General features: G+C 48.6%; 4 protein-coding genes across 6 annotated transcripts; 2 read left to right on the forward strand and 2 right to left on the reverse strand.

The window, feature by feature from the left end:
- Nucleotides 1-316: 316 nt before the first annotated feature.
- Nucleotides 317-16943, reverse strand: LOC6590830. 3 transcript variants are annotated; one of them, XM_026986003.1, is made up of 24 exons: nt 16908-16943; nt 15114-15513; nt 12899-13712; nt 12734-12826; nt 12603-12660; nt 10537-10676; nt 10300-10473; nt 8854-9990; nt 8223-8307; nt 7340-8159; nt 7097-7283; nt 6929-7040; nt 6713-6862; nt 6587-6637; nt 6212-6521; nt 6002-6139; nt 4331-4782; nt 3671-4262; nt 3427-3604; nt 3164-3357; nt 1368-3099; nt 1086-1307; nt 907-1017; nt 317-836 (listed from the first exon to the last, which is right to left on the reverse strand). In XM_026986003.1, the coding sequence occupies exons 2-24, from the start codon at nt 15137-15139 to the stop codon at nt 642-644; spliced, it is 7971 nt and encodes a 2656-aa protein (XP_026841804.1). In that variant the 5' UTR covers nt 15140-15513; nt 16908-16943; the 3' UTR covers nt 317-641. The 3 variants fall into 3 exon arrangements, with proteins under 3 accessions (XP_026841804.1, XP_026841805.1, XP_026841806.1); XM_026986004.1 differs by having other exon boundaries at nt 15114-15420; nt 16908-16925; XM_026986005.1 differs by lacking the exons at nt 8854-9990; nt 16908-16943 and having other exon boundaries at nt 324-836; nt 15114-15506.
- LOC6590831 lies at nt 11232-11788 on the forward strand. Its single transcript, XM_002016466.2, has one exon. The coding sequence runs from the start codon at nt 11296-11298 to the stop codon at nt 11722-11724; it is 429 nt and encodes a 142-aa protein (XP_002016502.1). The 5' UTR covers nt 11232-11295; the 3' UTR covers nt 11725-11788.
- On the forward strand, nt 11793-12639 carry LOC6590832. Its single transcript, XM_026986006.1, has one exon. The coding sequence runs from the start codon at nt 11798-11800 to the stop codon at nt 12572-12574; it is 777 nt and encodes a 258-aa protein (XP_026841807.1). The 5' UTR covers nt 11793-11797; the 3' UTR covers nt 12575-12639.
- Nucleotides 16944-18604: 1661 nt separating the features above from the next.
- On the reverse strand, nt 18605-24679 carry LOC6590833. The gene is made up of 10 exons (XM_002016468.2): nt 24529-24679; nt 23372-23801; nt 22670-23301; nt 22482-22605; nt 22220-22416; nt 21891-22138; nt 21642-21831; nt 19901-21587; nt 19716-19835; nt 18605-19653 (listed from the first exon to the last, which is right to left on the reverse strand). Exons 2-10 carry the CDS (start codon nt 23771-23773, stop codon nt 18784-18786), a joined length of 4470 nt encoding a protein of 1489 aa, XP_002016504.1. The 5' UTR covers nt 23774-23801; nt 24529-24679; the 3' UTR covers nt 18605-18783.
- Nucleotides 24680-24846: the final 167 nt, after the last annotated feature.

Genomic DNA, 24846 nt, shown 5'->3' on the forward strand with positions numbered 1-24846 from the left:
GCATAAAGGTAATTGAAGCAGCGAACTTTAATTTAACAAATGCCTGCAAATTACGTTCGACTTTGTTAGATCCCAGCTTTCCTGTCCAGCCCTGTCGCCCGCCTGCGATCGCAGCTCTCGCTAAGTACTTTGGCTAATTGCGTGCGTAATTTGGTGGATCGAGACGTTACACTGCTGCTTTATTTGGAGTCTCGTAGTCTCCCCCCAAGGATCTGCAGGAAGAAACAGCCAACATCCTCGGCTGGAAAACTTCATTAAATTCGGAAATCTGAATAACTACTTTTATTTTTGATTGTTCTTTATAAATGTATCAAACATTGTGTATTTAGCAAATATATTATTTAAGTAGGTAATATGCATACATATACATAATATATATAGTCTGTGTATGTATATGTGTTTAATTAGTTTTACGAGGACATTATTAGCTTAACTCGAGTGTTATTGGATCTGGAGTGGAATATATTTAAGAAAACAAATGTAGCTATAATATTAACAGTAGTAAAGGCATGCTCTATGAAGGCTACTTGTAAAACATAAACGCTGCCAATTCAATTGGACCCAGTGCGTCTTGGGGGGAAAACAAGAACAAATATATGTATTTTATACAACAAAAAAAGGTGAACAAGCTTCCAATCTCCTTATTCCACATCCTCATCCGCATCCACCTTCGTGGCCTCCGTTGTCCGAGCCTGGCTGCTGCTGCTGGCGCTGGGCGAGGCTGTCGGTATCGGCGTGGGTGTTGGCGTCAGGGAACTATTGGACATGGCGTCAATATCGTCATCAAACTCCACTTCCTCTGCACGCATCAGCTTTGAAATATCAAAGGGAGTTTCCTAGCGGATGAAACGCATTAGCATTCGCATTTGCTCAACTGTGGGATCGGTCTGTCTATGTGGCACATACCTTTACATCATCAACTCGCTGGCGTTCATGCAACGCGCTCAAAAGCTCGCGCAGGTGTTGATTCTCCTTACGCAATCGCTCCCGCTCCACGTCGCGCTCATTAATTTTTGGCTGTGGGGAAAATCAAACATTGTGTTGATTGAGGATATGATTGATCAATATAAACTAATTGCACCTACCAATAGCATGGAAATTTGCTCATTTAGTACTGTCACAATGCTGCTGAGTGCATGGCAGGGAACACTGGGCTCCAGCACACTGGCATGCTGTATGCGGTTCGGCCCACAGGAGCTACTGCCCGACCCAGAAGGCGCCGCTGGTACTGCTGGTTTCTCTGCTTCAGTCGGTGCTTCGGTTGTCTGTGTCGAGCTATCGACCATAGACAGCGGGATATGCTGCACCTGCAGAGGATCACACACATCAGTGGCTTTACAATGGACGAACAACTCGTAGATAGCTACCGATTCTTCTTCGCCGGCGTGGTCTTTGTCTGCATTCGTTGCTCCTGCTGTTCCCGCGCCGCTCTGAGTCTGTTGCAATTCATCCACAGGTGCAGATCCAGATGCCGAAGCGGATGCCGATGCCACATTGTCAGAGTGCGCTCCAGCGATTGCCAAATCAAGCTTTTCCTCAGTTTTCTCGCCATCAATAGTTTCCTTTTCTGCGCACAACAGCTGGTCCGTTTGTTCATTTGTATTTTGTGGCTTATCTTCTGGTGCTGGCTCAGTTTTAAGAGCTTCGGCAGGATTAACAGTATCATTCTTGCCCTCCGCTTCGGATTGTTTCTTCTGCGACGGGGAATCCTCCTGAGCACCATCCGTGCTTTGAGTGCTCTGTCGTTTATTAATATCCGCGTTGGAGTTACTGCTCTCAGCTGTCACTACTGTGGTTGGTGTTGATACTGTCGCTGTCGCTGGTGCTGGTGCTGGTGCTGGTGGAGCTGCTCTGAACGGAGCCAATGGCGTGGTGGGTGCAGTCAGTGGCCTTAGGGGTACTACAGGCAACCGCAGTTCATCAATCTCACAGTATCCGTCATCGTCCTCGTGTATGGCCACATCTTCAAGATCGAGAGTCTGCAGTTTGGGCATCATCCTGGAAATTGGTATTTGTGCCTGCGCTTGTGCATGCTGTCTATTCGGTGGGGGCAGAGGAGGCGGCGACGCGGAAACCAGAGTCGCCTTCTTGCGGAGCTTCTCCTTCTCGTGACAGTGGCCGCAGACCACCGTCGAGACGGCGGAGACCTCTTGCTCCGGCGTCACGTGCATGTACTCGTTCAGCATTTTGGTTAGGATCTGCACCTGGTCGTAGGCGGCCAACGCAATATCTGCACTGTCCTTGGGTGCCTCCGGCATCATGGCAATGTCGACAATCTCATTGAAGTGCTCGACTGGCAAACGGAAGATATCACAAATGATCTTTTGCTTCTCCAGCAAATTGCCTCGTATGGAGGCGTCCAAGCGGCGTAGGCGCTCGCCCGATGTCAGTACCGGCTCGGCGGTATGTGCTGGACTAATGCTTATCTGGATAGCTGTGGGCTCCACCAGCGGACTCTGCATCAACAACGTGCGCGTGTTGTTCGAGTTGTTCGAGCAGACAATGCTGGCGCTGTCGCGCTTCGAATGGCCCCCCACCAGCCCGTAGCTCGAGTTGCGCTCCTCGCCGGCCGATTCCCCCTTCCTGGCTCCCTGGCTCTCCCTCACAGACTGTGAGTGGCGCAGAGTGACGTCGTTCTGGTCCGCTGACCCATTGGTAGAGCTGCTGGTGCCAGCACCATCGCCACTGCTGCGTATCGACATGGAGCGGTTAACATCGTTCTGGCTAAGACGCTGCTGCTTGGGCGTGTTGACATAATCGGCATCGGTGTCGCTTGGTCCCGTCGATTCTCGGTGAACATTTCGCAGCTGGACGCCACCAGAGGTGGTGCTGCCGCTGCTGACGTTGCTGTTGCTTGTTGCAGGTGCGGGCGTGACTGTGGCTATTGGCAGCATCGGTGCCAATGGTGTCGTTGTCACAGTCGCGGTGGCGGCCATTGGCTGCGGGCACTCGGACGCCAGCTCCAGGGACTCCTTGGTGTTGGAATGCGGTATGGTGGTGACTGCCGGGTCACCGATGCTCGTGTCATGGCTATTGGAAGCGTTCTTCGGCCGATGCTTCGAGTGCTGTGCTGCAGCATCCGAGATGTGCTTGAACCATCTGCAAATGAAATCACAAATTCAAATCAAATCTCAATTTGGGCACAAAATCCCAGGGAACTCACGTCTTGCACTCGGAACTGCTGGGGGCACGCAGCTCCAGCATTTGTGATGTCTTTGTTTTGATGAGAAAAAAGGAATTCTTGTCGGCCGCCTCCTGGCGCACCAACGTCTCCGCATCAATGCTCATGATGGGGCTAACCGGCTTGTTGTTGACCACCAGAGGAGTGTGCAGATTCTTAAGCGAATATTTGTCATCCTTAGGGGGAGAGAGATCAGACGTGTAAAAGGGCTATCCGCTTATAGAATGCCTTGTGGATAGACTTGCCTGTTTGGTGAGTAACACGATCATGTTTTCGAAGAGCAAGCCGTGCAGCTGTGTGCTGGGGTTCTTCTTCATTGTCAGGTTGCCGTCGTGTATCAGGCGATGTTGCGTCAAGTCCAGCTTCTTAAACTCCTCCTTGTCATAGGAGGATCGATCCAATTTGCGCTGGATGTTTTGTAGTCTATTCAATTGAGAGAAGATTGTTAGTTTCTGTTGAAAGTGATGTGGCATCATGAGATATCATTACTTGTGAGCATCCTCGGCTGTCTTCACGGCCTGGTTCACCTCCACGAGTATCCTCTTCGAGGATTCGACGGCACGCTGTATGGCCTCCGCTTCGTCGGTATTCTCGGGCAATACCCGAACCGTGACCTTGTGCAGATTCTCGAAGAGCAATGGATATTTGGTCAGGCGCTGCAAAACGGTCGGCAGCAAGTCCTTCAGCTCGAGGCGACGGCAGGCCTTGTGCGACTCCGACTTCCGCAGCAACTTCTGCAACTGCTCGTCCTTGTTCCGCTTCTCCTTCAGCCCCTCAAGGGCGATCTGTTGTCGCGCGCAAAACTGAGCCGCATACTCGCACAGAACGTCCCCGGACTGGCCATCAAACATATCCGCGAGCAGGTCCCCAATGTGATTCACCACGTGATTGTGCTCGATGCGTCGCTGCTTCAGCTGCTGCTCGAAGGCTCCGTGAATCTCACGCAGCGTCAGCAACGCGGGTGGAAAGAGCAGCAACAGATGGTCCTGCGAGAGCATCCCGCTCTCATAGAGGGGCAGGAAGAACAGGCGATCGAGCAGTTTGAGCGTGCGTACGTGGTTGCGTTCCGTTTGATAAATTTCTGCGTGGAAAGGCCATGAATTGAATAAGTTGATACACATCGAAAAGGAGTTTTTCTACGAGACCCACCATTAATAATTTCCTGACGCTTCTTTTCGGCATCGGTGAGGGCTGCAAGCATCTCGGCCGCCACCATTGAACTCCAATCGGCCTCATTGAGATCCTCGTCGTCGTCGCTGTCCATGTTCCATTGCCGGTTCAGCGGGTGTCCGGCACTCCAAAAGCTCGAATTACTGGAGGCAATGCTGCTACCACCGGCCGCCACACTGCCGCACTGAAACGAGTCCTGCTGACAGTGCTGCTGGGCATGCTGCTGTCTGAGTAAATAGGGATGCTGATTCAGGTTCAATTCTCTTGACATGGCAAGGGCCCCAGCACTGGCGGGCCCTCCTGCCGCACCACTAGCCGCAAAGTGTTCCATCGATGTGCTGGGGCTTTCGGAGCCACCAGCTGAAGAGAGACTAGAATTGGAACTGGCCACATAGTTGGCATTCGAAAGCCCCAAATCCAGTTGTTCCTCACTTAAAGACACAAAAAAATCAAATATTTATATTAATATTAATTCACGAAAGGTTCCCCCCAAGGTCTGCTAGGAAACTACCAACAAACACAACTAGCGATACAAATTTAAGACACTTAAAGGCGAGCGCATGCTGCCTGGAAACCGAATCAATCATATTTCCCCATTCGAATGGGTGTCTGCTGCAGGCCTTAATCACAAGACACTTGCACTCGATACACACTCGATGCTGAGGTACTCCTTAAATTGACTGATTTATTTACTTGTAGTTACAGTTAAGAGTCGCCTTGAAACTTTTACTCCGATTGAAGCGTATATTTCGTTCCATTATCACCGCGTTTGTTCAGATAACTAGGTTTATTCTATTTCGATTCTGCCGCTGCAACCACGATGAGTCAAATTCAACACCAGAATTGTCACTGGTCACTGTTACAAGATACCAACGACGACGAGTGTTCACAGCTAAATGTTGTACTATGTGGAAGCCAGTCACTCATGCAGTTTGTCAACAGGAAACGAAGAAATTACGGACGGCCAGGACTGCCCACGACGAGCCGGTCTGGGATGGGAAGGACGATGGACGATGGGATTGGCTTGGCTTGGCGTGGCGTGGCCTACATTACGCTGCAGAAAGCGAGGCGGACAATATAATCGATGCCAATGCCGGCGTCTAATCAACTATCCACAGTGTCTGCTAAATACATATACGTTAATAGTAGCCGTAAACAAAAGTAGACGGTCCGGTCCGCTCCGACAACACGTCGAAGCCGGGATGCCCTATCAAGTTATGCCGTTGCCCCAGAGGAAAGACCAATGCCCTGAGGCATTCCCATTCGGACACAGGCAGAAGAGAACGTCCCTCACATTGAATTAATTAAAAAGGGAAATTAAAGCGCATCCTTTAGAGTAAATTCCAAATGGAATGAATGGAAAATTTTGCAGCGCCGCAACAGCGGAAGGGGGACGAGTGCGAATCCATATTGATTGCATTGCGACGCAATTCGCATTAATTAGTAAAATTAATATCCGGTTACTTGTGCCCCCAGACAGCAGACAGCAGATAGCAGACAGTGGCAGGACACAGAAAGCGAAATGTTTTCGTTGAGAGAATTTAGGGAGCGGCAAGGCAATGTCCTTGGAGTGTAAGTACAATTTATAGAAGGCAGAAAAGAGCTGATGAGTGGGTGGGGGACAGTGAAATCGATGCCACCAAAACTTACTTCGGACGTGACGATAAACTTGGATCAGAGGTCTTGCGGCGACTGTTGCGGTTCCTTTTGTTGGACAAGCGCTCCTTGTACGACTCCGAGCGATTCACAGACACTGGCGCGCTCTTGTGCTGCGGATTTTGGGTGTATCTGCACGGAGGATCAAAGGATAACGAATTTAAGACTTGTATATGTGTGGAGACCAAGTTCCTCTCGTCTCACCGTTCTCTACGCGCATCTTTATCCACCGTATCCGGTGCATTCAGCTCGGCAAAAGCGCTCAGACCGGCAGAGACTGAACCACTGCTCGATGGGGCCGTTGACGCCACACTCGTTGACAGTTCCATGGGGCAAATGGCGCCGCCACTTGGGTTAATACTGTCGTTGGCGCTGCTGCCATGAAACGAACTTTGCAGGTCAGTGCTGTTCAGCGCAGAGGTGTTGCAGGATGCATTCCCATTCGAACGCATTGATATATTCGCATCCGGTCGACGATCCGATGGTTGGCGCACAATCGAGGACTGTCCGCGCTCTAAAATCACAGAAAAAGAGAGTTGGGGATTAGGAGAGGTAATTGGCTAAAGACTAGACACTTACCTGGAGTCATATCAACGTCCAAGTCCTCATCTTGCCGGCTGCGTTTTTCATCTGAAGTAATGGAAATAAACAGAAAATATGAATATGGTTCGTTTCCCATTGGAGGACTTAAGAGCTTGAACTTACTTCCAACTACATCGCTGGTGCGTGGTCGAATCTTTCCCATAAATTTACTAATCTTATCGTTATGGGCAATCCGCTTGGCCTGCGGCAGTGGGCCGGGACAGCTCTCGTCCAGGACTTTCGAGCACTGACGGTGTATATTCAGTTTACAGTCTACAAAGTGGACAGCAAGTATTCGGATTAGTCCGGAATGGGGGCGAAGTATTGAGAGCCACTCACCTGTACAATGATAGCCTTGGGGGCTAACGCCCCATATAATCGTTTGACAATGATTGCAGTGCGTCACTTCATAGTATTGACGCAATATCAATGCATGACCACGAACATTCATCTACAAGGGGAGGAATATTAGGCATGGCACCTATTGGAGGACAGTGAAGCACTCACCTTTCGATTTTTACCCATTATACGTGACTTGAAGCTCTTGTCTCTGCTGACAAAGTGGTGCACACGTTCCACAATACTGTTGGGATGGGGACGCGTATTGAAGATGCGATAGATCACCGTTGAGAGGGCCGAGCACAGGGCCTGTTTGCGCACATCCTCTGTCGGTGAATCCTTCTCAAAGTCCTCGCTGCAACACATAAATTAAAAATGAATAATCCTGCAAGGAGATGGATGGCAACTCACGTTAGCAATTGAAGATTGGGCATTAAATACTTGTCGATGATTTGCTCTCGCTGCTTGTCCGTCTTCGCTTCGGCCAGCTTCTCATCCGTCGGACCGTAGATGGTGCCCAGGCCGGCGGTACGCTTCTGCTGGAACTCTCGCAGCTGCTCGCTGATGAGATCTTTCGCGCGCTTACGGCTTCGCAGGAAGACGGTTCGCAGGATCTCTACCTTGTCGAACTCCAGCTGCAGTACATTGTCCACTTCCCTGGCCAGCGACTCGTCCTGGCGATACCACGAGAGCGGGGCGCGCGGCACAAGGAATGTCGAGTGTATCTCGTACGCCCACTTGCGCATATCCTTCGAAGTGCCCTCCTTGTAGAGTTCTGTGATCAGGTAGAACAGCAGTGGCGCCGGCTCCGAGTTCGAGAGTACGTAGTTGAGGAACACCGCCAAGAAGGTGACATTCTCCGCCTCGAGCAGGCGTGTGAGATTGTTGAACGGCCCGTTTTCGTCGATGAAGGGCCCCTCCTGATCGGACGAGTTCTCGTCCTCCATTGAGATGATCTCCTTCTGCGTGTCGTTCGACTGTGCCGCCTGTATGGAATGGCTGGAATGTAGAGACGTCGGTATCGGCGACGGAGTACCTCCCATTGGCGTATAGTGATGCGATTCAATGAAGATTCCAGCTCCGGCGGCCCCCATGCACTGTTCGTTCGGGTCCTCGGGCACCGTCATGTGAGAGCTGGTCAGATATGGTGGCGGCGGTGTTCCTGGCGGCGTCACTTCCCCATCCTTCTCCACAATCTCCCACGAACCGGAAGTGGTTTTCGTCAGACGATCTACAGATTGTTTAAATATCAGTTAGAGCTTCTTCCAAGCATCGATTATCGAAGGATTCTCACCTGGATGTCGTGGATGCATATTGTCCGGTGAGGAGCCAACGCGTCGGTGTTTCTTCTTGCCCAAATTGGGTGTCTGTCCCAGGGCCTGTCGGTGGGAGGGGGATAAATTGTGTTTGGAAGATGAACAAAATATAAGATGATGCTATGCTGTCCATGTTCTATACATTTCTCATACCCAAATTGTGGCACAAGAATACGTCTAGGCATATGCGAGTACATATAACTCCTGCATTTTGTTACTCTTTCAAAAGTCTAAGTCTCAGATACAAAGAAGCCCACATAAATGATAAGATAATTTCGAATTTCCGCACATACATACGAGTATAGTATCAGTATATCTGTAGTGTGTGCTCGAAAGAGTGTGTTGCGGTTGCGGTTAGTGGCAGGCTAGCACAGAAGCAAAGTAAAGTTAATGTTAGTGTCAATGTTTATGTTTCTGTTTCTTTTTATGTTAATGTTAGACTGGGATGAAGCTTCAGGCCTGGCCAGCAACCAGACCTTCATTTGTTATGTAAAAGCGAATGAGATACAATAAAATGTTAGAGAGATGGAAAAAGGAGGCAGTGAAGGATTAAAAGTTACGAGTGCTTTCAGAGTGATGGATCGATCGATCGATTGGCTGGCTACTTACGGCTGTGGCCTGGCCACTGCTTAACTGCTGCTGATGCTGCTGCAACTGCTGGACAATGTTCGGCCGCTGGGAGAGCGGAAAGGCCGCCTTCAGGTTGTCGCTCTGCACGGCTGTGCACGTGGAAACCAGGGGATAGTTGAACATCGTGTTCAGGGAGTTGGGCTGGGCCAGATTCTGGCAGCTGCCACGACTCATATCCTCCGACATCATGCCCGGCAGACGCGGGGGCAATGGTGGCGGCCCACCGTCCACTTCGAGTGAACTACCGGGGGCTCCTCCAGGGGCACACGCCGATTCCATTTGCAGAAACATTTGCGTGGACATCTTTGGATCGGACAGTGCCTTGGTCTTGACCTTCGATCGCTTGGACTTGCTGGCATTGCTGCTGGGACTGTTGTCGTTGCTGTTGCTGCCGCTGCCGCTGACGCCCAATTGCGATCTGTTCAGCTGTGGACTGGTGGCTCTGTCCAGGTCGGAGACGGGCGCCATCAAATGCCCGCTCTGTGGTGATGCGTTGCCGTTCTTCAGGTCGAGATTCAGCTGCCTGGGAGGGTTCCGCTGCGGCAGCGGTGGCGGCACATCCTCCTCGATCAGGCTCTTGGATATTTGGAACTTATTCTTGCTCTTCGAACCGGCGGCTGACTTGGGAGTCTCCTTGAACCGATGCTGCTGCTGCTGCTGCTGTTGTAGCTGTTGGAGGTGCGGATGGAAGAACGGTTGCTGCTGCTGCTGCTGCATGGTAGGTGTGGATGTGTGCTGGTGCAAAGACTGGGACATGGCCTCGGCCTGGTGCTGCATCCGCTGGTGCTGCAGGAAGTCCGCCGTGTTGTTGAACGGCGAGGAGGCAACAAAGTCCTTCTCGATCCGATTCTTGCGTGTGCCCAGCGACAGGGACGAGAGAGAACGCGGCAGGAGGGATAGGAATGCGGGTGAGGAGTGGTGTGCTAGGGGCTGCGGTGGCAGTGGCTGTTGCTGCTGATAGTTGTTGTGGCTGTGGCTGTGGAGATGATGGAATTGCTGATGCTGATGCGGATTGTTGTGAGTGGCGGACGTAGACAAGTGTTGGATTTGATTGGGCGTTAGTAATGCGGTGTTCTTGTTGCTCGCGGCTGCTTGGAGTTTAATTGTTGGTGCATCCTGCAGTTAGGGTTCGTTAAGACAGCACGAAATGGAAGAGAAGAAAGAGAGATCATGTAGCAATCATCCATATCATCCGAAGCTGCTTCGGTTCTCGCGTTAATTTCTCCACAAATCTCATACCAAATCATGTTCTACTATTGCTTAGCGTGAGCGCTTCGCCACGAATGGCTGCAGGTGGCAGGTTGGTTAGGATTTTTGCTGGAGATTAGCTTCGTTAATTCAAAATTTCCTGCTACTGCGCCTAATATCCGGGAAGGGGAAAAACAGACGGACAGACGGCTGCTGCTGGTCCATGGCAGCACTCACCTCGGCTCCCACTTGATGGAGCTGCTCTCGCAGCTTACGGATATTCGCCTCCGACAACTTGTAGCTGGGATTGTTCTGATCGCTCTTCAGTCGCTCCAGATTCAGCTTCTCCTGCTCCAGCATTTTCTGCAACGTCTGAATCTTGTACGATTCCATCTCACGACGCTTGATGCTCTGAAAACCAATCAACACAAATCGATTTAGTATTCAATCGTATTCGGAATCACATGCTCTTACGTCGACCGGCTGGGGCCCTGTAATGGATGCGGTTCGATCCCTTCCCGACAGAATCGGTGTCATGGGCGTGGTCACCACACCAACGGACGCTGGACGTGTCATCTTCTGGCGCTTCACGGCCAACTCCACAATGGTAGAGGCTGCAAAAGGTACGGGGGAAAGGAGCTTTGAATTACTTGTCCAAATAAAGCGAAAACCTCCTAAATTCCATTGGTTTTTTTCTGGGACAAGATTACCCACAATGGAAAGAATTTCCCGGGTAATCCCGCACTCAAAATTAAGCATGTTTGTGGTCAAAATTTTAAAGGTAATGGGTTTCGCCGGAACCGTATTATTCCTCAATGGATTGGGCGAGAGGGACGTTGCTCCTGCATTGGCCGACTGCCAGCGGGAGGAACGAGATTCCGCTCCCGAGGAGGTGGCGAAGGATGCCAGCAAGAACATCCTCTTCGATGAGGATGACAAACGCGATCTACAGCGCAAGACGGACGACTTTAAGCGAAAGTATTGCACCAAAGGCGGCATCTGTGAGCCTCCACCACCGAAACCATTTTCGCAGAGCATCGCGGATGCCTGGAGCGATACGGTGAGGACTCTCAAGAAGATCCCCGCCTTCTGGAGCGGAGTTGCGCGCGACTTCGGGAACAGCATATGTCGGTTGTTTAAAGGAGATGATAAGTAGGCAACGGCCCACCCGTGACAATAAGTATACAGAAATCAAGCAGAAACAAGCAAAAGTTTACCAAAATTATCATTATCATGGCCTCTCAAATAATAACTGGGGTGCGTGGACTGTTGACAGCCGCCAAAGGACTGTTCCATGTCGTGTATGCCATGGACCAGGGATCATTCGATGCAGAGGCCCTCGCACCGTCACCGGAAGCCGAGGGGAAGTTTGTGGCCCACTACAAGTGCAACTTGGCCATTCAGCGGGGAATGTACTTCGCTCTCCGTATGCCCGACTGGGCCTCCGAATTTAAGAAGCAAACCCACGACATTCTGGCCACAACACTGAAACATCACGTGGACCTGCCAAAGGAGAAGCCGAACAACGCTTCGGGCTCCCAGAAAAAGCTGCGGGGATGCTTCTATGAGGAACAACTGCATTCCCCCCCCGAGGAGAGCAAGCCAATCCGATCGCCCAAGATCAAAGACGACATCACATGCGGCAAACGTGTGCCTGTCTAGATTCCCGACCTTTAAACTTCATCTATATCCAAATTCTCAATTAAATAGCAATTCCGAACATTTTTGGCACAGGATGATAATCGACTTGATTGTGCGGGCAGGCGTGGTTTATGCTGTGGTTGTGGCCACCAAACACTTCGGTGTATGGGGCCCGTCGGATGAAACGGAGGAGCTGTACAATAGAACCGCGGAGAAGATCGAACCGTATGCGGAGCAGGCACGTCGCCAGCTGAAAATATGTGCGCCACGTCCACCGCCCGACGGCAGCTGGAGGTTCTCTGGTGTACACTACTACAACCAGGTGGTGATTGCCTTCTTCGAAGTTATCAGCGCCGTGCCCTCGTTTCTGCAGCATTGGCTGGAGCAGGTGCCTGGGATGTTGAGCTCCTTGGTCGCGCGCATTCGCAAGTTCTACAGCGACTTCATGTCCAAGAGATCGAAGAACGAAGTTACAACCAAGAAACATATCGACGAAAGGCCGCTGGTGCAGCCGATTAAACCCGGCGCCGAATCGAAGTGCAAGTGTGGCCAGCCGACGGATCCGGGTCTGGTGCCCAACGACGGGACACAATCATCGTTCTGCAATGACAAGGAATGTCCCAAGAGAAAGGTTCCGTGCAAGGAGCGATTCAAGGATGATTTCATCTACAAGCCGCGAATGCCCAAGAAGCCGCAGTGCGATTGCCCCAAGTGCAGGAAACGACAGGAAGAGGGCTGGGCAGACAAGAAGCCCAAGTGCCCGGCAGTCCCGTCAGCCGAAAGCCCCCCCAATCCCAATCAGCATTGCGATCCAAAACCCAAGAAAAAGTGCGCAATCTGCTCTGCCCCGCACCCTTTTGATACCGACTAGCCAAATATTCCACTGGGCATTTACAAACCTTTTATCAGACTCACGACCGTGGGATGCTTCTCGAGGCGCACTTCCTGTCCGTTCACCTGAAAGTGGAGACCAGAAACATGAGAATACCCCGTCGAATACTGGGTAGAAACGCTCGAAGAGACGACAGACCTTCAGTATCATATCGCCAGCGACGAGACCAGCAACCTGGGCTGCCCCGTCAGGCTTAACGCTCTCCACGAACACTGGATTGTCGCCGGAAACCTGGAGGATAGACGCAACGAGGGAAAGATGTTATCCTGGAGCACAATAAAGGCTACTGATGCCCACACTCACCTTCATCCCATATCCGTTCTCGTCCTTACGCACTGTCAGGGTTAAATACTGAAAATTTTTTGGTAATGCTAAACTTGGCGTCGTTGGCGTCGTCGCTGGCGTTGTTCCCTCGCCCGCTATCGGTGTCTGGGGATGGTTGCCCCCTAGGGGTGTTGTCAGGTTGAGGCTACTGCGATCTGCAGGCCCAAGCAGAGGATTATCCCCGGCTACATTATTGTTATTGTTGTGGTGGGCTGTGGGGGTGGCTGGTGCTGTGCCACCAGCAGTGGCTTCACCATTCATTTGGCTCTGTTTGTTCGCCTGCTGGTAGCCGGCTGGCAATGGCGGGGTCTGTGGTGGCACGGAACTGCTCTGACTCTCCCTATCCCTATCCCTATCCTTATCCTTATCCTTCTCCTTGTCCTTATCTTTATCCTTGTCTCTGTGGCTACTAAAACTGCTGGCCAGACTGCTCAGGCTGCTAGCCAACGATGGGGATCGGGGTATTTTCGATTTGTTCGCCAACTGCTTTTGCTTCTGTTTGTTTTTCGAATTCTTCACAGATTTCTGTTTGGGCGAAGGCAGCTCTGGCACTGAATCCACGGCAACAACAACTGCTGTTGCTGGCGTTGACGCAACCACAGATGGCACAACTGTTCCAGTGCCAGTTCCAGTTCCCGTTCCCGCGCTGCTGCTACCACCGTTCGTCGTGCTACTCGTTGTGGCGATTGATGATGACTCCAAGGGCTGCTGCTGCTGCTGCTGAATGCTTGACTCTTCTGGCAGCTCCTGAACTTCATCGTAATCATGTTCGTCGGTGCACAAATCTATTAACCTGCAAGGATAAGGAAGCAGAGGATGCCCGAAAGGGAGAGCAATTAATATGGTATCGCGGTGGGCGAAGGTCTTTTAGCTACCGGAACCACAAACAATTGACATTCTGTGATTAGCCAGATTAGTGGATAATCAAAAGAACCAACCGACGGACAGACAGACTTGTAATGAAAGTCATGGCCTGCGCCCGATTCGTTCGTTCGTTCGGTTCAGTCTCTCTTTTAATTGAGCTAAAATTAAATCAGCCCAAAGAATAGATACAGTTTAATTGATGTTTATTTGATCGTTTTGCATGTGAATAGAATCGCCGTCGCATATATGCGGCTGGGCTGCCTTTGCTTTGGACTGCTATAAAATCTCATTTCCCGCCTGCCGAATCCATCAAAAATTATGATATATATTCCCATAGCAGCCTAGCAGCCGAACAGCCGCCAACGAGCAGAGCAGAAGCCCCAAAAATAAAACCAATGTTTACCTTAACGCTGGCCCGAGAGTGACCCCCACTGCCAATCCAATAATACAACGTATTCCCCCTGCTCTGGCGCTCTTTGAGGAAGTCTGACTGCATCACATCAGAAAACGATGACTAGTGGACAGATGACAGACAGTAAAACCTGTTAAAGCCCACAATGTCAGGCAAACAAATTGAGTAACACACGCATTCCCCCTCTCTCTCTCTCTCTCTTTCTCTCCGACCAAGAGTCGATATAGTTAACTGATTTTGCATACAAACGTACAATACATACGTACATATATAACAGTTTGTCTCTCAATGGGTGTTCGCTTTCACACTAACTTTTCAGCTGGCCAAAACTAAACTTATCTATTGGGGCTGAAACTTACCCCAGCCAACAAAATAAAGGTAGTAGAATGTGAAAACCGGCCGCTCCTTAGTTTCTGTTGTATGCGGCGGGCATTAAGTCATCGAATGTGGTTGAACCACGAACCACCAAACAAAACCAACCCCATTTGAGAGAACCTATGGCCAAAAAGCAATCAGCAAAGCAGCTCAGACTGCTGAAATCTGGATTCCCTTCCCTGGCTGCCTGCCCCATTAGTTTTCCACGACTAATCTAGCTAAGCAAATAAAATGGTTCGTCATTAATGGACGGCACTGTCCCCCAAAGCTTATAATATTCGAACGAGAGGCGAGTGTAGGCCAGAGCATATGTCATACTTTGGATACGAGAGTGAATAGTACGTAGTGGAAGGAAAATACATCGTATATTACATTACGGAGATAAAGATTTATCGTCGTTTTTCACAATTCAAACTACGCCGATGAGTAATATGTGGATTCCTCCGGCGCTTGAGTCTTCCTCAGAACACAGCATCTGGATCTGGTTCTGGATCTGGATCTGGGAGGACCATTCTGGGCATTCATTTCAGGGCTTTAGCTCACCGTTTCTTGATTGATGGGTCATCCATAGGGTTGTTTTCTGCGCTGGCTGCTGGTGGGTTGAGAATTCAGCTTGCAATCAGCGACGGTCGATGGTCTGGCATCCAATGATGGTGGTGGTGATCCTCCTCCTCCTCCTACCCAGAATCGGGGGTGGAACTGCGTTTTGTAAATGTTTTGCAAAAAACTTGCACTGCACTGTTCGGAATTATTCCAGAGCACTCACTGCACGAAGATGACTTAATTGGGATTGATCTAGTTCTGGATTCTGACTTCTGGCTTCTGGCGGCTGTTTGTCTGTTTTTTGCAGCTGTTTGTCGAGTTTTCCTTTATTATTATTGATTTTATGGCATATTTTTGTAATTTTGTAATAAGATTTCGCTATATTTATTTTCACTCGCACCTAAACACACACAAACACATAGACACACATTAGGAGGGGGTGGAGAAGAGGGAGGGACGACCACGAACATGCAACGATCTCCTTGCAGTTCCATTGTTTTCATTTCAATACAGTCATCTCTTTCGCTCCTCCTTGTCTGCCCCCGCCGCGCCCTCTCTCACTCTCACACTTCCGTTAACGTCTGCGCTCTGGCGCTCTGTTATTTCGTTGTTGTTGTACTCTTTTTTTCTTCTTTTTTTTTTGCTGACTAGTTTTCACGAAACACTCGAACGAATGACGACGACCGATGCCGATGAGTGGATGGGGATGGCGGGGTAAAACAAGTTTTGGCCGAAAAAATAAGTACTAATAAAATACTAATGGGTCAGAATGGACAGGCACAAAACGCATATACATGTACATATGTATATGCAATTATATATTGCCCTTATGAAATATCCTCAGAGGGCATAGGGCAGGATAAAGTACAGATCTATTTACAAGTGCAATATCTACTTATTTGATGTTCTCATCATCGCAAACAGCTGATTGTTCAATTAACTGCTTACGGAGGGGGAATTATCGCAGCGGGGCACACTCTTATCGCACTGATCTCAATGTGTATATACAAAATTAAATCAAACCCTGCAGTTTCACTCCTTTCATAATTAAACGCAAATATTTAATTGAATAAATGTGTATACATACAAACACACACTAGACGTGTTTGTGGGGGTGCGAGTGCGATCATCGCCGCAAACGCATTTTGTGTGAAATTTTCGTCTGTGTGTGCGCGTGTGAGTATACATTTAGGTGCGCGGGTGTGTGTGCGCCTGTGCCTCTGTGTTTAAGTAGTGAACTCTTGAACTGCAGTACGTACATCGTTTTAATTCGATTTTAGCGAAAGGCGGCTTTACGGCCCTGGCGACGGGTGAATTAATGGAAATTTGATAAACAGCGACGAGTTTTCTTTCAATTCGCGTCTGTTGTTATAACTAACAAGTGGCGGTGGCAGCCATATTGTTTTGCTGAGCTGCTGTTGGGTCATCATACACAAACACACCAACAGCAACTCACTTGTGGCTGTGTGTGCGCCAGCGCGTATGTACGTGCCCCTATATGTATCCTTATGTATGTGTTCAATAGGTTAGAGATCGTTTTTAGATGAACTTAGGCCGTAATAATTTTCCAGCATTGCACACACGCGAACCGACTTTTGCAATTTGATAAATCACCTTCACTTTAAGTACACAGCTACGTGTGTAAACTCATCGTACGTATGTGCATATAATATGTATGTACATCTACAAATCTTATTTATTGCCCCAGCTAAAGTGAGCTCACAAACCGAAAACGACAACGAACGGAGCGCGTAGCAAGCTGCGCATCATATCATACATATCATTCTTTCTTACTTTCGCTGGGCAGCGCTGCCTACTAACAATGGCGCATTGACTCCATATATGTACGCACGCAAAATAACAGCGCACTTATTTTGATATTAATTATTATTCTTACAACAAACAACAAAGCAGAGAAAATTGTTTTTCACTTATCGCGCTCGCACGCACGACCAGTGTGACCTATCGATAAAATATACGGTCCGACCCGCAGAAATATACCGAAATATACCGATAAAAAACACAAACTTAGCCCACTTAAGCCTCCTCTATTTAAACAGTTCAACGACTTGACGTAAATGGCGGAAAATATGACTGATTTAACATTCTTTTTGTAGATCAATGTCATTTTTCCTTTGAACAAAAAACCAACGATATCGTGCATCTAAACTGCGCTAAAATCCCTCTTGGTCTAAGGTTAATCATTGTCCGTCAAGAATTGGAAACCATATTTGTCGATTTTATATTACTAGGAATTCCATACCTTCACACATAATTTTATCAATTTTCTACAAGATAAGCTATTATGAATTACTCAGTTTTTATTGAATTTTGTATATATAACAAGAGAGCTTTAACCGATTTGAAGAGAGCAAAAAGAGCCAATAACCGTTTCGAAGAAATCAGTTTGGCCATCGATACTATCGACGACAAACGAGTGTTGCGCGGCAAAAAAAAATTGTTTTAAAGTGAATGAGTTACATTGACGAGGATATGAATGGAAATTTAATATATTGATGAAACTGTTGAATATATGTACATACAAGACTTCATTATTAGACTAAAACTTAAAACTATTTATGAAGAAGGCACAATCTAAATTGCCCTGGTACATGTGTGTTTATATTATTTCAAAAGTAAATCTGAAAACTTTTGTGAAAGTGATAGACGAAGCCTGGCTGAATAATTCATAAACTTCATTTTTTATCCGCCGGGAAGTCCTTTGGCCATCACAGCGCCAGGAGGCTGATATACAGTCCTTGTTCATGTCATTTGTCACTATTCCTCGCCACTGCGGCCGCTGTCAATGCTATGGGCTATGACAATGTCGAAGGGTTGTCCAGAGCTAAGACTTTTGCCTTCGATCTGGAAGAAGTTAAAGTCGGATTAGGGGAATCTCTACCGCACTCAGCCTCTGTTAATCCGCTAATAATCTGTTGATTAACAGTTAATTCAATGCGTGTTCGGGTCATAATCCTTCAAGGTATATTATCCTCAAACTCGAAGCGACGTTCGAACCTTTCAATTTACCTTGGCCTGTTATACCCTTTTGTATAGCCCATTCAAAATAACGACTACTTTTTATTGTCCCAAGAGAGCAGCAATGTGTCCGTCTGACCTTCAGAAATACCTCAAATATTCCGATGAAAAACGAACTTAGCCCATTTAATCCCCCTTTATTTAAACAGGATAACAACTTAAATTAGACTCTTGGCGCGCTCTTACTTGTGAAATTTAAGGTTTTAATGAAAATGAGAATCTTCAGGTGCTTCATAGAAATATTAAATGAGGTTCTTCATGGTTGGCGCTAGCGCTGGGCACTACACTATATATTCCTGCTGCGCTGCGTCAAATCATTTCGTAATAAATCTAATATTCAGATTTTCCTTGATCCAGATTTGTGATTTCCTTGATTTTGTGTGACGCAGACATTGGGGCGCGGGTGGTTTCCCAAACAATAGTAGGGCATTGTCCCCCTGAATTGGAATCCCTTTTACGGTTCCCTAGCAATACACATTTATTTACATATATGTAAGCACTATGACGCATAGTGCTGGTTGAGGCAGTAAAATATCATTGCGACTAAGTAAGAGAGAATTAATCCTATAAATGCATACTGGAAATGTCCATTGCCCTCACCCGTGCGCCCGGAAGTGGCGCACGACTGGCGTCATGAGCTGCATTCGTCGACAACCAGCGGCGTCTCTGCCTGGCTCGTTGCGCTAGACTCTGGCTGCAAATCCCCAACGACATCGGCTCCCTCGTCATCAATGCCCGCAATTGTCAATGTGGGGTCAATTATTCGAATGTCCGACAGATTCGCATACTGCATGTCACTGATCATCTCGCTTGCGAGCCGTTCAGCCATCTGCAGATGCATCGACGACCCACTCGGCGGCATGTGGGGATTTGTTTCCAGAAGTTGCAAATGATAGTAGACGCCCTCGTCGTCTATCGAATAGAACTGCGAGAACTTGGCGTCGGTGAAGAACTGGTTGGCCTTGTTGCCCACAAACTTGATGCAAGCCAGCAGCTCCGGCCGTATGGCATTGCCCCGTTTGTTCCGCCACAGATCTACTTCCGGCTGGGTGTCGCGAACGGGTTGATGGCTAACAAATGGCAGTGGCTCTGACATGTCCGAAACAATGGGAGCCGCATCGACAGCATCCTCCTGCGTGACACTGTGCCTCTTGTGCCGGCGGCTGCGTCTTATGGCCAGCTGCGACTCGATCTGGTTGTTCCGCATGTGGGTCACGTTCCAGAAGCACAGCTGCTCCCCGCAGCTAATGAGCAACAGTTTGCACGGCGAGAACCGTAGCTGTGTGATGCACTGCTCGTGCACTTCCTTTATGCTGTAAACCAACTGAATGGCAGATGCTGCCAGGGAGTAGAGCTCGATAATGCCATTCTGGAAGCCCAGTGCAAACAGGGAAGCGTCATCTGAGGCAATCAGGTAACTAATTTTCTGCTCCTCTGTGATCCGTTTCCTGCAGATGAAATCGTTCCTTAGCCCCGTGTCGTTGAAGCTGAATCGGGAGACCTTTGGGTAGGGGGGGCACAAAGTTTGTAGTCTTTAGAGTTATAAGCGTGTGCCTCACTCACCTCAATGGTGTTGTTCCCGAAGGCCAGAAAGAGCAGACCGTTCTTCAGGTCGAAGCCCATAAGTGGTTCGTCACAGTTTTCCAGTTTGATGAGTACCAGAGGGTTGGATATATCCAGTTGCTGGAATATAAATTTCAAATAGACAGGTAATAAGTCAGTCTCTAAAAGAATAGGCATTCACTCACAAAGACTCCGTGCTCGGAGAACAAGAGCAGAAACTTTCCACCCAGAAGGCAGGCATATTTGGTGTCCAGCTCCAACTTGAGCGGCCAATCCACTGGCGCTGCTCCAGCCACTGGCAGCGATGGCAGCTCTGGTTGTAGCTGGAATATCACAGTTTTGCGTGGACCGTGCGCCGATGCCACCAACAGCTGAGAGTTGACCTGCTTGAGGTAGTCGATGGGCTCCGTAATATACTGTTGCGGCAGCACCGCATCGCGGTTTACATCGATGATCACCCCGTCCATGTAGCCGACAAATATGTGATCGTCGTCGTGGGCGGATATTGCGGTTATGCGTGTCTTGCTGGCCGCATGCGTGGGGGTTATCGTTGACCAGGACGAAATACTGGACCTGCGGCGAGCACTTGGGTCGGCGGTGGTCTCAATCTGATGGATACGCTCCTTGGAGTCGATGGCCAGCAGTTGAGACCGCTGTCTGGTCATGTCCAGGAGCGGGCGCAGATAGACATTGGGCTCGAGGCAAGCCCGTGTCATGCCCTTTGTCTCGTCCACATTGTGGACCCACGTAATACCCGAATCCACCTTTCGCAGTGTGTGCACGTGCAGGAGCCGCTTTCCTTTGGCACCACAAAGCACTATGTACTTGTAAATAGGATCGCACAGCTCGTAGATGTCCACGCATTCGATGTGCTCGCTCACATTGCTGCGCAGCACGGGACTGGACAGCTGGATGTCATACACAATGAGGCCAACCGATGTTCCCAGGATCAGATAGCGACCATCTGGCGATCCCTTAGCGCAGGTAATGAAGCTCATGTCCGGCAGCTGCACAGGCTCCGACTTGAGCCGGACTTGAGGCTGTTGACAGTCGCCAGGTTCGAACGTCAGCCGCCACACGCTGTACCTGTGGATGAGCAGCAGGTTCGAATGCTGGCTACGTTCATTGTAGACTTCAATCGCAAGCGGTGGGTCATTATGGACATCGTAGCCACTGAGCTCTGGCTTGTCGCACGAACCGTTGTGCAGATCCCAAACGGTGAGGGTGCAGTCAGCGGTGCATATCACATAGTAGCGGTTCAGCACCTGAACGAAACACCGCACACGAAGCGGATGCGTCTCGAGGGTGGGCGTGTTGGAGGACTTAAACACTTGGTCCCTGTCATCCCACTCACAGATGCAAACGTCGCCGTTGCTGAAGGCCACATGCAGCTGAATCTTTGAGTCTCCAACGGTTGCTTCCTCGTTCAAGTAGAACGCTGCAATGTTCTGTTCCGCTCTCTGGTAGCTATTCATTGAGCGCTTGGCGACGCCGTTGACCAGCTGCTTGTACGTACGAGTCGCCGCATATTTCCGCAAATGGGAAAGGTGTGGCGGTCGCACACGCTGGCGACTTCCGCTGCTGTGACGCCGCCCAAAGCACTCGGCCCACAGCGACCAGAGCTTCACACTGCCATTGCTGTGAAGCGTGAGCAGGTGCTTCTGGTTATTAAACACGGCCATTTTCAGGATGTCGCTGCTGTCGTTGTCATCCTTCAGCAGATACGTGTCCTCCGCCTCCAGAGAAACGTCGGTCAGCAGCATTTGTTTGCTGTCCAGGGCCATCAAGCAGAAGTCATTGTTCAGGTACAGGACGTGTCGAACCGTATTCTCCCCGAGGTTGATAATTTGCCGATGCTGGTGAAAGCGACCACTGCCAAACGGATTCAATTTAGATTTCAGTTGCAAAAAGAGATCATTTACGTACTGCTCTGTGAACCAAACTTGATCACCGAACCGCTGCACTTGTCGGTGGGCCTCCTCGTAAATGGCCTCCTCCTCGTCCATCAGAGCGATTCGCAGAAGGCGGGTAAACTTGGACCGTATAAGGTTCTCCTCAATCTTTGGAAGGAAATCCAGCAAAGCATTCACCAGGCGCTTAAACTTTGGATCATTGTCTAGATGGCAGCACCAAGTTAGTTTTTTACTAGTTTACGATCGAATGGCGAATGCATACCAATAATGTAGGAGCTGTAGAATTTAAGCTGCTGTAAAGTGTTGAGTATCGATCCGCTGGCATTCCACGCTGTCTTGTCGTATCGTATCTTTTGTTCAAGAAATCGAAAATCGAGGAAAATCTTGCGGAATAGAGCCACGCTCTCGGAGTGCTCCAAATTGGTCAGATGGTGGCCGATATGGCAATAGAAATAGCCATCCAAGAAGGGCACTGTCAGATCGTCATCATCGTCGAAAGCCTTTGTGATGCTGCCGCAAGAGGAAGAAAGAAATTTGAATTGTAAATGCCTCTCGAAGGAAATCGGGCAGTATATATAGTATAACACCTACTTGTAATGATCAACGATTCTCCTGTGGAGTGCAGCAGCGTTAGTCACCCTCAGTTTCAACTCCAAGTATATCGTGGGTATACTTATGGTCGACGGATGGGCCTGCTTTTCCACCAAGGAGTACCGGTGCAGCTTATTCACCACCACCATCGGATCGTCGCTATCTGATTTATCGTCTGACCAAACCAGAGATAGGAGCTACATTCGAAAATAACATTAAAGATAAGATATTTAATTGGCAATGAGCTAATCGAGGCACTTACATCGATTGGTATGTGGGCGGACGGAGGGAATATGAAGAGCTTATCGAACATATTCCTATTTATAACCGGCTCCAGCACCTTCAGTGAGCTCTCGATAATGCTCGTGAGTTTATTGCAGTTCACACTGGGATGAAAAAGAACAGATTTAAGAGTTGTGGCTAAGATTTCCCCTATATTCATGTACTCACTCTTTCCAATTCTCCCAAGTGGCCAGGCCGTCGCGTATACTCTCGGCAATAATGCTCAGGCTGCGTGGATTTGTCGTCAGAACTTCCCTGGGCAGATCCTCTGGCCTGCAGTGAAGGTACTTGACAATTAGCGACTCAGCCTCGTGCTCGGTGAGGGCATCCTTCAGCGGCACATGCTTGGTGGTCGCCGCGGACAGGTAATCGGTAACGCACTTGTAGCGAGTGGTCAGGAGTATCTTGCAGCCGAGATTGAACGCCTTCCAGGTGCGAACGCTCTGCACATTTCGCAGCACCAGCAGGCAGTTCTCGTATGGCTTGCTCTTGAGCAGGCGCCGGAGTTCAATTTTGACGCTGTCAATACGCTGCATGATGTTCCAGGTGCCGGAGTCGCATCGGCTGCTCCAGCTCGGATCGATCTGGTAGAGCAGAGTGAGCAGCATTTCGAGGTCTGCCTCGGGGCTGTTGCAGTTCTTCACATTCAGCCAGAATATCTTAAAATCCATCTTCTGCTGCACTTTGTACGAGGAGCAAACGTCGAGCACTAGCCATTGCTTGCCGGCGCCCAGGGGGCCATCGACCAGGACATTCTTGGCTGGCCTCAACTCCAGCAGGGCCTTGGTTAAGTCGAGGAACTGTCCACAGAACGTACATACATATAAATAAAAATTAATTTTAAATATTTCATTAGTGCCAATATCTTACCGGTTTTAGTCGCGGCACATTGTACTTGGAAAACACTTGATTGTCATTGAACAGACGATCCCGCTGCTCTACGTACAGCCTGGTGTTGGGGCTCGGCTGTAGGTACTCGGCTTTGATGGGCGTCATCAGGAATTCGTAGTTGGCCCCATCGCGATAGTTGAGAACCTCCTCGACGAATCTTTTAACGATGCTCTCTGGCTTCTCGAGCAATTTCCAAAACAAAAGGTAGATTCTAACATCCGTTTGATCCGATGCAAAGATGAAATCGATTTCCCTTTTGGTTAGTATCGAACGCAGTGAGTCCTCCACATCCTTGCAGTCAAAGTCCTCAATGAAGGGGTCCAAAAACACCGACAATATATCCTTATAATGGTAATGCATCTGATTCACATCGGTGTCCATTGTGGTCTATAAAAATAGCCTAGTCTATCTATAAAAATACACACAAAAACAACTACATTTTGTATCAACAGGTCTTGATCGCAAAAAAAATACAAACAGAGAACAGAGTTTCCGAACTATCAGAGAATGGTGAAATTAGATACGTGCAGCGATCGTGGACCATGACAACTCCTTCTGAGTGCTGATCGTCAAGGAAATCCAAAAAACTTGATCAACTCGAACAGATTCGGAATTCGTGACACAGAAGCATACGATCATAAAAGGAAATTCTAGTTCGAATCTGTGCACTGTCTTTCTTCAATGTCTCGTCTCCAAACTCGGACACTAGCCTATTACTATTTACTTATTCAATTAACTCTTCGATTAGATTATGTATCTGTCGATTGCTCGCCAAATCGACGACAGGTGAGTCATAGCCGAGAATCCCGAGTGGAAGCCTGGATGGATGTGCGGATAATGTGCTTAAGCATAACAACAGATACAAGTGAATGAACTTGGAGCGTTTGTGTGTTCGCTCTTGAGTCACAATGCCTTGAGTTTATTAAAAGAGAAACACACACAGAAAATCGGGGTGGAAAACAACCACACAACCACGTATGCACACAAGGGGGAACGGGCTGGAGTGCAAGCAAAACAAGTAAATTAATTATATTTTAGAATTTTGGCACTAGTAGAACAATTATACTGCACAATACCAGTGCATTTGCACCTGCAACCTGTATACGTACGAACAAACGCCACACACTAATACTTACATTTGTGTTTATTTATAACGAAACCGTTGTCCTTACATTAAATGAGAACTAATTCTATATGTATGTATTGCACTTTATCTTATGCTAGTTGAGACATCGGCTGAACGAGTTCTGCGTTCTTTTGTCTTTCACATTTTCTTAGTTACGAGAACTGCGACGAGATTTCAAAATAATAAATAAAAATTGCAAAAAAATTGCGCACATTTGGCACAACAACAACACAATCTATAGTGTGAACGTTTAGCGGAAGCGTATAATTCCCATGAAAATGATGAAATGAAACTTAAGAAGAAGAATTTACAAGCAGTATTTTTTTCC

Source organism: Drosophila persimilis, unplaced genomic scaffold (assembly GCF_003286085.1).
Source record: "Drosophila persimilis strain 14011-0111.01,24,50 unplaced genomic scaffold, DperRS2 tig00000002-arrow-pilon, whole genome shotgun sequence".
Taxonomy (NCBI): domain Eukaryota; kingdom Metazoa; phylum Arthropoda; class Insecta; order Diptera; family Drosophilidae; genus Drosophila; species Drosophila persimilis.